Source organism: Schistocerca cancellata, chromosome 9 (assembly GCF_023864275.1).
Source record: "Schistocerca cancellata isolate TAMUIC-IGC-003103 chromosome 9, iqSchCanc2.1, whole genome shotgun sequence".
Taxonomy (NCBI): Eukaryota; Metazoa; Arthropoda; class Insecta; order Orthoptera; family Acrididae; genus Schistocerca; species Schistocerca cancellata.
In genome coordinates this window covers 112843083-112857040 of record NC_064634.1, presented here as the reverse complement: position 1 = coordinate 112857040, position 13958 = coordinate 112843083, and the positions used below count along the sequence as shown (strand labels likewise).

The 13958-nt window shown below is 45.0% G+C and overlaps 1 protein-coding gene across 3 annotated transcripts in view; it reads right to left on the bottom strand.

Annotated features, from left to right (window-relative positions):
* LOC126101617 (lysine-specific histone demethylase 1A) overlaps positions 1-13958 on the bottom strand; it is a 101454-nt gene that overhangs the window by 61851 nt on the left and 25645 nt on the right. For all 3 annotated transcript variants that reach the window (XM_049912302.1, XM_049912300.1, XM_049912301.1), the window contains exons 6-7: positions 12382-12564; positions 10461-10673 (exon numbers count right to left, since the gene is read on the bottom strand). In XM_049912302.1, the coding sequence (XP_049768259.1) occupies positions 10461-10673; positions 12382-12564 (396 nt within the window). The remainder of the gene's footprint in view (positions 1-10460; positions 10674-12381; positions 12565-13958) is intronic.

Below are 13958 nucleotides of genomic sequence, written 5' to 3'. Positions count from 1 at the left end.
GCTTGAAATTGTTTTTCGCGCGCTGCTGTGAAAACAGAAGATTGTATGTGCTTGTTTCCATGGTGTTGCCTGAATTTGTGTGCAGTTTATTGAAACTTCCGTTGAGTTTTCCATTGTACGTACTTACCTTCTTTGTTTTTTTTATAATAGCTTGAAGCATTACGTTACAAGTGAATGAGATAAAGTGGAAAATATAAGGCGGACTTATTAGTACCGTCAGGTTGTGCGAACAGTTTATTGTAGCAACAATACGTTACCTCTCACTAGTTGTTCTGTCCGCTTTTTCTTACACAGAAATCCGTAAATACATTTGCCTGTGGAACAATTAGAACAAACAGGAATGGTTTGCCAGGGAATTTACCTAAAGAAAAATGTCTAAACCGTGGGGAATCTAATCAGAGAGAGTCATCTTTAGACCTGACAGTATTTCAATGGAGGGAAAATAAAGTAGTGTATTTTGCGTCAAACTTCCATGGCACTGAACAGAGCGTAGTGACAAGACAACAAAAAGCTGGAACTAGTATGACTATACCATGACCAGTTATTGTATGTGATTACAATAAACACATGGGTGGTGTGGATCATGCAGACAGATTACGTTCAACTTATGGTCTTGACAGGCGATCAAAGAAACAGTGGCACCGTCTCTTCTGGGGAGCAATAGAAATTGCTTTTGTCAATGCTTACGTCATTTCCAGTGATCTACATGGGGCACTGCCACTGCTGGAATTCAGGAGTGCTTTGGCACTAGGGTAATGAATGAACAGCAAGTGCCAAATCTCAAAAAGAGAAACTCTGGTAAAGATGAAATAACTCCCCCAAAGAGAAGGAAGGATAACTTTTCTGTTCCGCAGAATGTACGTCTTGGCAACTAAGAAAACCATTTTGTAGTGTTCAGTTGTAAAAGAGGACGATGCGAAATGTGTGCGAAAAATAAAATTCAGTCGACACCACATTCACAATGTAGTACATGTAAAGTGTATTTGTACTACAATGAGAAAAAGAACTGTTTCCTACAATTTCATGAGGTATCACTAACACTAAATATGTGATATGTATATACTGTCAAAAATGTATAGCTAAGTTACTATGTATTGTGAAGTTGCTCTAGACTAAATTTATGCGAAATTTTTAAAAAAATTCAGAAATATAATATTTCTGTTAATTAATTTTCCATTGTAAAAATATTTAATATTTATGTGGAATAAAGTACAAGTTATAAAAATTGGAGCATTTTTCTGCGCATATTGTGATTCTGTCCATGGAGTCTGACGGTACTTCTGAGTACCAGGAGAGAAAAAAGTTGTGAAAAATAAAATAAAATTTTACAAAAAATCCAACCGTCATTTGAGGCCACAATAGCATCAATTCTGCAAAGAAAATGTTAAAAAGTAAATTTTTTCTTATGTCAGGAAACAAAGGGTTAAGCCTTCCACTCGGCTCCAAACCAGAGGACCGCGATCGGTTCTCGGAACGATACTACAAATAGTTAGCTCTGATTCCACCCCGCGAGCGAGGCTTTCCGCCTTCACCAATTCCGCCAACCGCCTGTACGAACTGAGGATGACCTCTGAACCCAGACGGCAGGAGTCATTGGTGCCGACATGAGCAACAATTTGCAGTCGGGTGCACCCAGTGCTCTCTATCGCCGCCGGTAGGGCCTCCTCCACATCTCGGATGAGACCCCCCGGCAAGCAGACAGAGTGAACACTGGCCTTCTTCCCCGACCTTCTCGCCTAACGTTGGAGCTCCCAATAACTAATAAACCCCTCCCCCCGTGTGCCTGCTCGGACCTTGCTGAAGGAGCAGCCACATGTCCCCTCACAGGCAGAGCGGGCGATGCCACACGGCCAGCCTCCACATTGACCTTCCGCCTCGTGCGCCGCGAACGCCGCTGAACCCGCCACTCCCCTTGGGGAGAGGGTGGCCCAACCGCGCCCGGTACCCGCGAAGATGTCTCGACAGCAGGGACAGTGGGTGAAGCATGTAACACCTGGGGTGTACCTTGCGTCGCACCAGACTCCCCACTGCCGCTACACTCCGAGGCAGCAGCCTGAAGACGGCTGACCGTGGCCATCAACACGCTCAGCTGTTCGCGAACAGTGGCCAGCTCCTCCTGCGTCCGTACACAGCAGTCACACATCCTATCCATCCTAAGGAAACAATTTACTGAAGGGAGTTAATCAACCTTTAACTAGACTGCTAATTCACTAAAGGCGGCTGCTTATTCACTAAACTGTGGTTGCTAGCCACTTCTTGTAGAAAACAATGAAAATAGCACTACCTGTCTCTGGACTGTATTGAAAACAAACTCTAGCACTACTGGCACTATGGTTGACTACAGGGACTCTCTCTTACTGTATTCAAAACAAACACGAAATCTATGGAACACTATTAAGAGTACTCGAAAAATAAAGCTTCCTAAAAGCAAATACACACGGAAGAAGAGGTGACAAGTAAGAAAAATACAGTTAATACTTAAATTAAGGTAGCTCGCAGCACAGCAGACGTGAAGCAGACGGCAGTTACGACGACACTGACACTACTGGCACTATGGCTGACTAAAGGGACTCTCTCTGACTGTATTCAAAATAAACACGAAATCTATGGAACACTATTAAGAGCACTCGAAAATTAAAGCTTCCTAAAAGCAAATACACACGGAAGAAGAAGTGACAAGTAAGAAAAATACAGTTAATATTTAAATTAAGGTAGCTCGCTGCACAGCAGACGTGAAGCAGGCAGCAGTTACGACGACACTGACACTACTGGCACTATGGCTGACTAAAGGGACTCTCTCTGACTGTATTCAAAACAAACACGAAATCTATGGAACACTATTAAGAGCACTCGAAAATTAAAGCTTCCTAAAAGCAAATACACACGGAAGAAGAAGTGACAAGTAAGAAAAATACAGTTAATACTTAAATTAAGGTAGCTCGCTGCACAGCAGACGTGAAGCAGGCAGCAGTTACGACGACACTGTCCGTTCATGCGCTCAGCCAGTTTAGTTGTTGTCATACCGATGTAAAAGGCTGTGCAGTGCAAGCATGTCAGTTGATAAATGACGTGTAGTTTCACATGTGGCCCTGCCTTGAATTGTGTATGTTTTACCAGTAGCGGGGCTGGAGTAGGTGGTTGTGGGGGGATGCATGAGGCAGGTTTTGCAGGGGGGTCGGTTACAGGGGTAGGAACTGCTGGGTAGAGAAGGTAGTCTGGGAATATTGTAGGGTTTAACAAGGATGTTACGGAGGTTAGGGGGGCAACGAAAGGCAACTCTGGGTGGTGTGGGGAGAATTTTGTCAAGGGATGATCTCATTTCAGGGGTTGACTTGAGAAAGTCATATCCCTGGCGGAGTAATTTGTTGATGTTTTTGAGGCCAGGATAATATTGGGTGACAAGGGGGATGCTTCTGTGTGGTCTGGGGGTAGGAACATTGTTGTTGGACGGGGAGGAATGTATTGCTCGGGAGATCTGTTTGTGGACAAGGTCTGCAGGATAGTTGCGGGAGAGGAAAGCACTGGTCAGGTTATTGGTATAATTGTTGAGGGATTCGTCACTGGAGCAGATACGTTTGCCACGAATACCTAGGCTGTAGGGAAGGGAGCGTTTGATGTGGAATGGATGGCAGCTATCAAAGTGAAGGTACTGTTGTTTGTTTGTGGGTTTGATATGGACAGAGGTGTGGATGTGAGCTTCAACAAGATGAAGGTCAACACCCAGGAAGGTGGCTTGGGTTTTGGAGGAGGACCAGGTGAAATTCAGATTCGAAAAGGAGTTGAGGTTATGGAGGAAATTAAGGAGTGTTTCTTCACCATGAGTCCAGACCACAAAGATGTCATCTATAAACCTATAACAGGCCAGGGGAAGCAGCTGTTGGGTCTTCAGGAAAGCCTCATCCTTGCGGCCAGTGAAGAGGTTGGCATAGGACGGAGCCATCCTGTTTCCCATGGCCGTTCCCCTGATTTGTTTGTAGGTCTTGCCTTCAAAAGTGAAGTAATTATGGATGAAGATGAAGTTGGTAAGTGTGATAAGGAACAAGGTTTTTGGAAGATCTTCGGGTGGGCGTTGGGAGAGGTAGTGCTCAAGGGCAGAGAGACCATGGGTATGTGGGATGTTTGTGTAAAGGGATGTAGCATCTATGGTGACAAGAAAGGTTTCAGGTGGGAGAGGAATGGGAATGGATTTGAGGCGTTCTAGGAAGTGGTTTGTGTCTTTGATGTAGGATGGGAGTCTGCGGGTGATAGGTTGGAGGTGCTGGTCTACCAGAGCTGAGATACGTTCTGTTGGGGCTTTGAAGCCTGCTACAATGGGACGGCCGGGATGGTTCTCTTAGTGGATTTTGGGTAATAGGTAGAAGGTAGGGGTACGTGGCTCAGGTGGAGTGAGTAAGTCTATGGAAGCCGTTGTGAGGCCTTGTGAGGGACCTTGGATTTTTAGGATTTTCTGCAGCTCAGTCTGGATGGAGGGAATGGGATCCTGGGTAACAGCTTTGTAGGTTGAGGTGTCGGAGAGTTGACGCAGTCCTTCTGCCACATACTCCACACGGTCAAGTATGACAGTTGTGGAGCCTTTATCCGCCGGGAGGATGACAATAGAGCGGTCTATTTTCAGCTCCTTAATGGCACAGGATTCAGCTGGGGTGATGTTGGGGGTTGTCGGGATGTTCTTCAAGAAGGACTGGGAGGCAACACTGGATGTGAGGAATTCCTGAAATGTCTGCAAGGGATGGTTTTGGGGGAGGGGAGGAGGATCCCTTTGAGAAGGTGGTTGGAACTGTTCTAGACAGGGTTCAACACTGGGTCTAGTATTTGGGGGCTGGACGTCGAAGACCCACAGAGGTCTCTGTACCATCGCGCCATAAACTGTGGCGGCGCACGCCTCCTGGCCTGCATTTAGAGTGAGGGCGCCAATGGGGAACACGTGGTTGCAGCGGCCAATAGCGGCATCCCCGATCACGTACTTAAGCGCCTGCCTGTTGCTCAACTTGCCAGTCTAACCTCGCATGCGTCTCAGGACATATCGCCTCAGACAGCATATTGACTTTCGTGTTTCTATACGAGTGGACGTTGTTGTCTTGTTTGGTTCGTGACTCTGTTGTCTGTTCTTGTTGTGCCGGAAGGTCCTCCGTTGGTCGTGTCCTCCTCTCCCGTTTTGTTGTTGTTCGCGGACCGCTCTGCGGGTCCCGCCGCATTTCCGTCACTAAAACCCCGCGACCGTTCCGGTCGCCGTTACAACAGTGGTGGGTGGGGAAATTACCTACTTACTATATCCAAAAATTCATCTATTGAGTAGAAGGAGTTGCCATTCAGAAATTCTCTTAATTTCCTTTTAAATGCTATATGGCTATCTGTCAGACTTTTGATGCTATTAGGTAAGTAACCAAAGCCTTTTGTGGCAGCATAATTTACCCCCTTCTGAGCCAAAGTTAGATTTAACCTTGAGTAGTGATGTGTTGGATCATCTGGTTGTGGATGGAATCCGGGCCTGTGGCCGTGTCATGGGAAGAAGTAAGAGCCTGCACGAATTCCCAATCAGTGAAGCTTCACTGAAACAGTGTGGGGGAAGGCCTATGAAAACAAAATGAAGGGCTCTGTTAATGGCTAGCAGCTCTGCTGTGAACACACTACACGATCCTGGCAGTAAATGGCATTCCATGCCACTAGGAAATGTGAAAGAGTATCCCACCTTATCTATCATTTTACAACCATCAGTGTAGAATATAGTAGCACCCTGGAACTCCTCAACGATTGAATGTACAAGATACCAAAATTTGGTAGGGGTGACAGAGACCTTAAAACCCTGGAATAGGTTAGTCTTAACACCATCCAAGGGGCAGTTCGGGAGGAAATACATGGGGCACATTGCAATGAGTGGAGATGGATATTCTGACAGAGGGAAGTGAGATGCATTCCAACTGACAATACCACCTGAGGGTGGGTATAAGGAGCGAGACATCCCTTGTTTGCAAAGAGGACAGGGTACACAGGATAATCAGGGACTCATTGAATGGTGATCACACAAAAGACCAGGAGTTTGCTCCATCATATTTGCAAAGGAGGAATCCCCACTTCTGCAAGGAGACTGTCAGCAGAACATGTGTGAGGCATCGATAGCCAGATGCACCCAAGGAGTTTCAGAGTGGACGGCGCTCCTGAGCCATAAACCTGACAACCATAATCTAGTCTGAACAAAACCAGAGTGCAATAAAGATGGAGAAAAGTAGTATGGTCTGCACCCGAAGATATGTGGGCCTGGAGGTGGAGAGCATTCAGATTCTGCATGCAGGTAATCTTCAGATGGTGAATATGGGGCAGCCACGTCAGCTTTTTATCAAAAATAAGGACCAAGAAACGAGACTGTGACGCAACAACTAAGCGCAGGTTGCCTAAATATAAATTTCAAGATCGAGGTGTACTGTGGTTCGACGGCAAAAATGCGTAACCTGTGTTTTGGAGGAAGAATACTTGAAGTCATGGGAGAGGGCGCATCCAATGGTGCCTTGGAGCTGGCGTTCAGGAGATGCTACTGAGTGGGAGCTGCATCATATGCAAAAACCATCGACATATAACACCAGGATAACTAGAGGCCCAGCAGAGGTTACAAGCCCATTGATGGCAATGAGGAAGAGTGCAACACTTAACACAGAGCCCGATGGGATACCGTTCTCCTGGATCTAAGGGGTGCTGAGTGAAGTACCAAGTCAAACCCAGAAGAGGGGATGGGATAAAAGCTCACACATAAAAATTGGAAGAAGGCCATGAAAGCTCCAGTCATGGAGGATAACTAAATTGTGACAGTGCCAACCCGTGTTGTATGCCTTATGTAGGTCAAAGGAGAGTGTGAGAAGGTGCCGCTGGTTAGTAAAAGCCTGTTGCATTGCTGTTTACAATCAGAGTAAATGATCAACTGTAGATCATCCTTCCCAGAAGACACACTGACATGGGGCCAAAGACACAGATTTGAGTATCCAGCATAATCAGAAGCTAATCATCCTCTTGAGCAGTTTACAAATTATGTTGGTCACGCTAATAGAGTAGTAGCTATAGAGAGGGGTTGGGTTCTTCTCGAGCTTAAGGATGGGGATAACTATGCTGTCTGACCACTGTGAGGGGAAGACAGCTGTGACGCAAATCGTTAAGACCCTGAGGAGACGGTGCCTCTGGGTACAATCCATGTGTTGGATCATCTGGTTGTGCTGGTTGTGGATGGAATCCGGGCCTGTGGCCGTGTCATGGGAAGAAGTAAGAGCCTGCAAGAATTCCCATTCAGTGAAGGATTCAGTGAAGCTTTAGAGCTTGATGGGGGTTGAAACAATAGAGGGATTTGTTCAAATTCACATTTCTGCCAGAGAAAGGTAGCTGTATAGGAAGAGGTCCACGCTGTTGCAAAGTGTGTTGCAAGGTGTTCTGCATGGACTGATGGATCAGTACACAGAGCAACCTGTAGGATAAGGCACCAGACAGCTGATTGTCACTGGTGGCCCAGAAGGCTACAGAGCTTGGACCAAATCTGTGATGAAGAGGCATAAATCCCCAGGGAGAAAACATAGCGCTCCCAGTATTACTTTTTACTCTGCTTAATATGATAGTGAGCCTTAGCAAAGAGATGCTTAAAAGTGATGTGGTTGGTTTGTGAAGGGTGTCGTTTAAATCGTTGCAGCACACATTGGCAGTCCTGGATACTGACAACTACGTTCTTGGTCCACCACGGAACTGGTTGGTGATGAACGGGATTTGTGGATATGGGGAAAGCAGTGCCAGCAGTGTGAAGAAGAGTGGCAAAGCCGTCTTGCATTACCGCATCAATGCAACCTGAGAAAGAGGTGTCCAAGCGCACAGTGGACGTATATAAAGGACAACCACCTCTGCAGAATACCCAATGTGGGAGCCTGTCTGCCTGGCAGCAGCAGGGGAACAATAGAATCACCAGAAAGTGATCATTGTCACAAAGATCATTATGGGGTGACCAATATAATGAACCCAAAATAGCAAAGGAGGAGATGATGAGATTGATAGCAGAAAAAGTGATGTGAGTGCCACTGAAGTGGGTAGGGGAACCATTATTAAGGAGACACAAATCAAACTCTGTAACAAGTTGGCCAATTACAAGACCCCTACCTGTAAAAAATGGCACTCTCCCACAGAGGGTGGTGTGCACTGAAGCCCTGAGGAGGATGTACAAGGGAAGGAGTTGCTGTATTAAGGTAGGCAGGTCAACATAAGAAAGTGGCATACCGGGAGGGAGGTAGACACTGTAAATGGTGATTGCTGGGATTGTTCGCACTAGTACCGTTATTGCTTCCAGGCTGGTATGAAGGAGGATCTAGTCAGTAATGGCAATGGTGAGAACCAAAGTGTAGATCTCTCCATACATTATTACGGGACTGTCGCGGTTCCAACAGAAGACCTGATAACCACAAAATGTTGGAGAGTGATCATGAAGGAAATGCATTTCTTCAAGAGCAAACCAGGCTGCAGAACAAGAGGAAATGAGTTGTATTTCCAGTAGGTGACAGTAATATCCATTGCAATCCCACTGTGGCAAGAGTCTGGGTTAGACATAGAGAAGCCGAGGGGAGATCATGTCACCAGGTCAGTGGTCGTCACCGACGAGGATAGGTGACATCCACACAAACTGTGATTAGGAAAGAGGAGGAGGGGGCGAAGCCTTTGGGACGCTGGGGAAGCCTTGTCATTAGACTCAAGCTGTTGCTTCTTCTCCCTCGGATGGAGGGAGAGAGCAGGTGTTATCAGCAAGGGAATAGGTGGCAAAGATGTCTGGATCGGACAGAGGGTGAGCAGCTTTGGGGACCTTGGAGCTTAGGTCCCTCGTTCGACCTAAGGTTGCAGGCTTCATAGCTTGAGAAAGGCAGGGAGGGATGTTCTGACAGGAAGCCCTGTTCCTAGCAGGAGAAGAGGATGTCTTCTCTGGCCACGAAAGAAGAGTAAGAGTAAGAGTAAGAAGAGGAGGAGGAGGAGGAGGAGGAGGAGGAGGAGGAGGAGGAGGAGCAGTTCCTTGAGGGAAAGGGACGGGAGCTGCCAGGGAGGAGGAAAGGGAAAGGGGACAGGATGGGGAGTGCGGAAGAGGAGAAAAGAGGGGAAGGTGTAACTCAGACAAAGCTAGATGGGGGACTCACAGGGTGAAATATGTCCAACTCCATCTGGGCCTCAAGGCAGCTAAGACAGTCAAGGATCTTTATTTTCTGGATTCATATTTCCTTTGTGCACAGTGGACACACTGGTGAGTGGGGAGAATGCAGACCGAAGTAGTCTACACAGTTAGGCGGGGGTGTGTAAGGGCTCCCCAAATGAAAAGTGAGGCCCAATCCACCACATATGGGAGTGGCATTACATCACAAGAACATGTGGCCAAACGTGAGGCAATGGAAACAGTGCACGTGAGGTGGAATGTACGGTTTAATGTCGCATCTGTATACTATTACATTGATCTTCTCGGGCAGAGTACCCCCCCTCCAATGCCAGGATGATGGTCCTTAGGGCCCCTCTGGATGAAATTAACGCCACGTCATTCTATATTAGCACTACATTCATCACTGAACTAGAGGAGAAGGTTCCTATGGAAAATTAAACCCTGTGTCATACGGAGAAACTTGTGAGGACTGATATTCACTGGGATATCTCTTAAATGGTTGCAGACACAGAGGGAGTCCGACTCGCTGGCAGAAGTTGTCTTTATAAAGAGAGAGCCAGATCTCATTTTTGCTTAAGGACTCAACTACACCAAACTTGTCCTCTACGTGTTCCGCAAAGAAAAGGGGTCTGGTTGCGGCAAAGTCTCCCCCATTAGTCCTGGTGCAGACCAGGAACCGCAGAAAGGGTTTCGACCCAACCCAGTGGGTGCAACCCTTCTCCCAGGGGTAGCGAAGGGGGGAAAGGCTGATACGGCAAAAACAGGAACTGAGACAGTACTATTCCTAGGACAAGACACAGCCGTGGAAGAGTTGCCAGAGAGTTTAACATATTTGATGTGCCAAACATCCACCCTGGTACCACCCATTCCTAGCAGGGGCTCTCCTCATGGGCACCACACAGCCACAGCATCGACCACCTAGCATCGGTCATTGCCGGAAGTTCCGATGCCACGTGTCAGGAATATCAGATTCACTGTCTCAGATGTAGTTGGGAATCACTAAGATGTGCAGGCAGCAACTCACATTTGTGTGATAAAGTTGTGCCACACAGTTTATTGCCAGCATGGCATAGTGTGTTCTTTCTGCAATTAGTTATGATCTAAAACACAACAATGGCACCATCTACAAAGTAACGAAGCAGCTGGTTTGTAATGACATACAAAATTATGGATTATCAAAACTGGAGGCTACATATTGCTTCATACATAAAAAAAAATTATTTTGTAGCTCCCCTTAGTAGCTCAAAACAAAAATGGAGTTAAATTGTAGATGCAAACTTTTAAGAGCACAATGAGTGATATTTACCTGGAGCCGTTCTTCAATTTCTCGCTGCTGCTCCAACAGTTGGTCCCATTCACGACAGGCAATTTTGAGGTCACGCAGTTCAGATCTTACAACAAATTCTTGTGTGATATCACGCACCACTTTATTTTCACTATGCTCTTTGTACTGGCGACTCAGTTCTTGGATTTTGTCCTTCAGAGCCAACATCTGATGCTGATTAGCCTCCAGCCTCTCCTGTACTCAAAGACAATTTATGTTCATTCAAGTGACAAATAAAATAATGTGCAGGGTGTATCAAACAAAATTATCCGATTTGGCACCTCCGTGTTTCTGAAACTAATAAACATATACAATGAATCGTGTTTTTTGATGACTGGGAAACTCAAAAAGTTTTTGTTTTCCCATACTTTCCTATAGGTGTTCAATATTCCCCCCTTGAGATGCACGCCATATGTCAATATGGTATTCAAATTGTTCCCACACTGCAGCGAGCATGTCTTGCATTACAGCTTCCACAGCTGCTGTTATGTGATGTCTCCAGTCCTTCACTGTTGTTGGTAATGGAGGCACATAAACAGAGTCTTCTATAAACTCCCACAAGAAATAATCACATACAGTCAGGTCTGGTGACCGTGGAGGCCATTATTGTAAGGCTGAATTATTTGATCCAGAGCATCCGATCCATCATTCAGTAATCCTTTGATTTAAAAATTCCTTAACTTCCTTATGCCAATGTGGCGGTGTCCCATCCTGTTGGTAAATGAAGTCATTCAAATCAGTCTCCAATGCTGGGAAGAGAAAGTTCTCAAGCATTTAGAGATATGTGCTTCCCGAAAAAGTGTTCTCAGCAAAGAAAAACGGACCATACACATTTCCCCGTACAACTGCACAAAACACATTAAATTTTGGAGTCCCTCTCGTGTTGTACAACTTCATTTGGTTGTTCTGTACCCCCATGTTCTCACATTATGATGGTTCATGTTTCCTTTTAAATGGAATGTTGCCTTGTCACTAAACACTAAGTGTGGAAGAAACCTGTCATCCTCCATGTTGCCAAGAACAAAATTATAGAACTCCACATGTTGTTGTTTGTCACCTTCATAAAGAGCTTGCAGTAGGTGAATTTTGTACGGTTTCATGAGTAAATGTCGATGCAACACATACCAGACGGACATTGGGAGCATGTTAAGCTGTTGAGCTGCATAGCGAATGGATGTCTGCGCACTACTTGTGAAACTATGGTGGATGCAGACACTCAGGGGTGGCCCGTCAATTTGCCTTTACACAAACAACTTGTTTCTCAGAGTTGTTCATGCCATCGTCTACTGCTCTGTGCTGTAGGAGGATCCACACCATACCTAGCACGAAAGTCACGCTGAACAGTTATTTACCCGCACTGTGCAAAACGTGGAACACAAAATGCTTTCCATTGCCCTGACACCATCTTTACTAGAACTGAAGCGGACACACTGCTGCTCCCTAGCGGGAACCATGTAAAACTTGTGAGTTTCCTCTTTCCAACAGTACATTATTAATGCCAATATCTCAAATAACGTAATAGTTATGATTTTTTAAAATCGGATGGTTCTTTTTGATACACCCTGTATTTCTCATAACCAAAATGCAAGAAATCTATAACAATCACACAATAAAATACTTCATAATATTAAAAAATAAAAGCACATTATACAGAAATGTGAAATTGTATTTTACTGAAGGATTAATTCTCTACTTCTTTTTGCTTTTTACTTTTAAATGACTTTGAAGGCAGTTAAAATAAATAAATAAAAGCTTAAGAATTCTGCATTGTCTGTGAATCTCAACACCCAAATGGCTATTGTTATGAGTACTGACTGACCTTGTTGATGTCTTTGTTTTCTCATCTTTATTCATGGTACCAAACTGCCCTTTTTTAATACTGAAATTTATAATTCTGTAGTACCTGCAATGCAATCACTGCCTTCCAGTGCTGTATCTGCTTCTCCTTCACATTCTTCTCTTGAAGTTTAATAACCCACTCAAGAGCCTGACCCAAAGACACAGGCTTTCCTCCAGCATAGTTGAAGTCAAGTTGGTGAGACAAGTAACTTGTAGCCTCAAGAAGACGATTAAATTCACGCTCCACCTGCCAATCAGAGCATTTTACAAATATCTTACATGAATGGATCGTACTTTCAAAACTGGAAAACTATATACTGTTTATTTACATGAATGAGCATAATATAACAGTCCACCTCGAAAAACATAAACGTACACTCACAGTCTGCCAAAAAATGGGGAGCATCCAGATGGGGAGGAGGAAGTGAAATGAAACTTCATGGATTGTGACAGATATAAAGATCTTGCTGGTAACACTCACACACACACACACACACACACACACACACACACACGTGCCATGTGTGGACGAGCACTGCCCTGTTGAGAAATACTGAGGACATAGGGTGTCCACATGTACTGTTCTGATGTCACAGTTCCCTCAATTATTACCAACCATTACCAGGAGTAATGTCCAATGGTTCCCCACACCATGACACAAAGAGTAATACTTGCTGGGCCTCTCCAAAACATTGAGAGAATGGGACAACTCTCCAAGTCACCACCATATTCAGCAACAATGATTATCCAGGGTACCAGGATAGAGCAGAAGACAATTCATCACTGAACACAGTGTGACACTCATCAGCAGTGCACGCTTCCTGCTCATGTCACCCCTCCAGCACAGACATTTGTGTAGTGGTGTTAATGGCATCCTGCATACAGAATGACAATTCCTTAATCTGGCTGCTGCCAGGTTCTGACCAATGGTGCAAGATAGCACAGAATCTTGGAGGGATTCTAACATTTGATCTCAGGTTCCAGGCACAGATGTGGTTACCATGTGCTCAGTTTACAAAACATCCTCCCTTGTGGTGGTCAGATATGGTCGATCAGAACTTTGACCGAGAATATGCCTGCCCTCACATTCCCAAGCAGCCCTTCTATGGGCCATATCCGAACACCCCACAAATTGAGATACGGCACAAGTTGCCCAACTCACCAAATGGAGACCCTGGGTCATTCTATGTCAGTTCAACCAGGGGCTCCAGCTCATAGTATCAGATTTGACTGAAATTCAGTACACTAATTCTACCATGTGTGGAACACTCGTGTACAAAGAATTAGTTTCCCCTGCCAATTAGTTACAGAATTATTACTTGTGAAAGAAGGTGGTGTGACCCGGAAATTGCAACCCGTATCTGGAAATCTATCTTCAGACCCAACTTCAGGTCTTAATAACTTTGGAACTATTCCACACAGTCCAGTGAAATTTTTAAAACACAGTAACATCCATTTAGAGAACACACTTCATGAATCAAATCACCAACAACATATTTCTGACAGAAAATAAAAAATTAGAAAATGTGATTAAAAAATGTAATACATTAAAAGATATATTGTAGGTGCCCTCCATGCCAAATACAACTCACTTAAAAAGGGTATAAATTTTTCTGTGGTAAGCTTAATGTGGCCTAAACA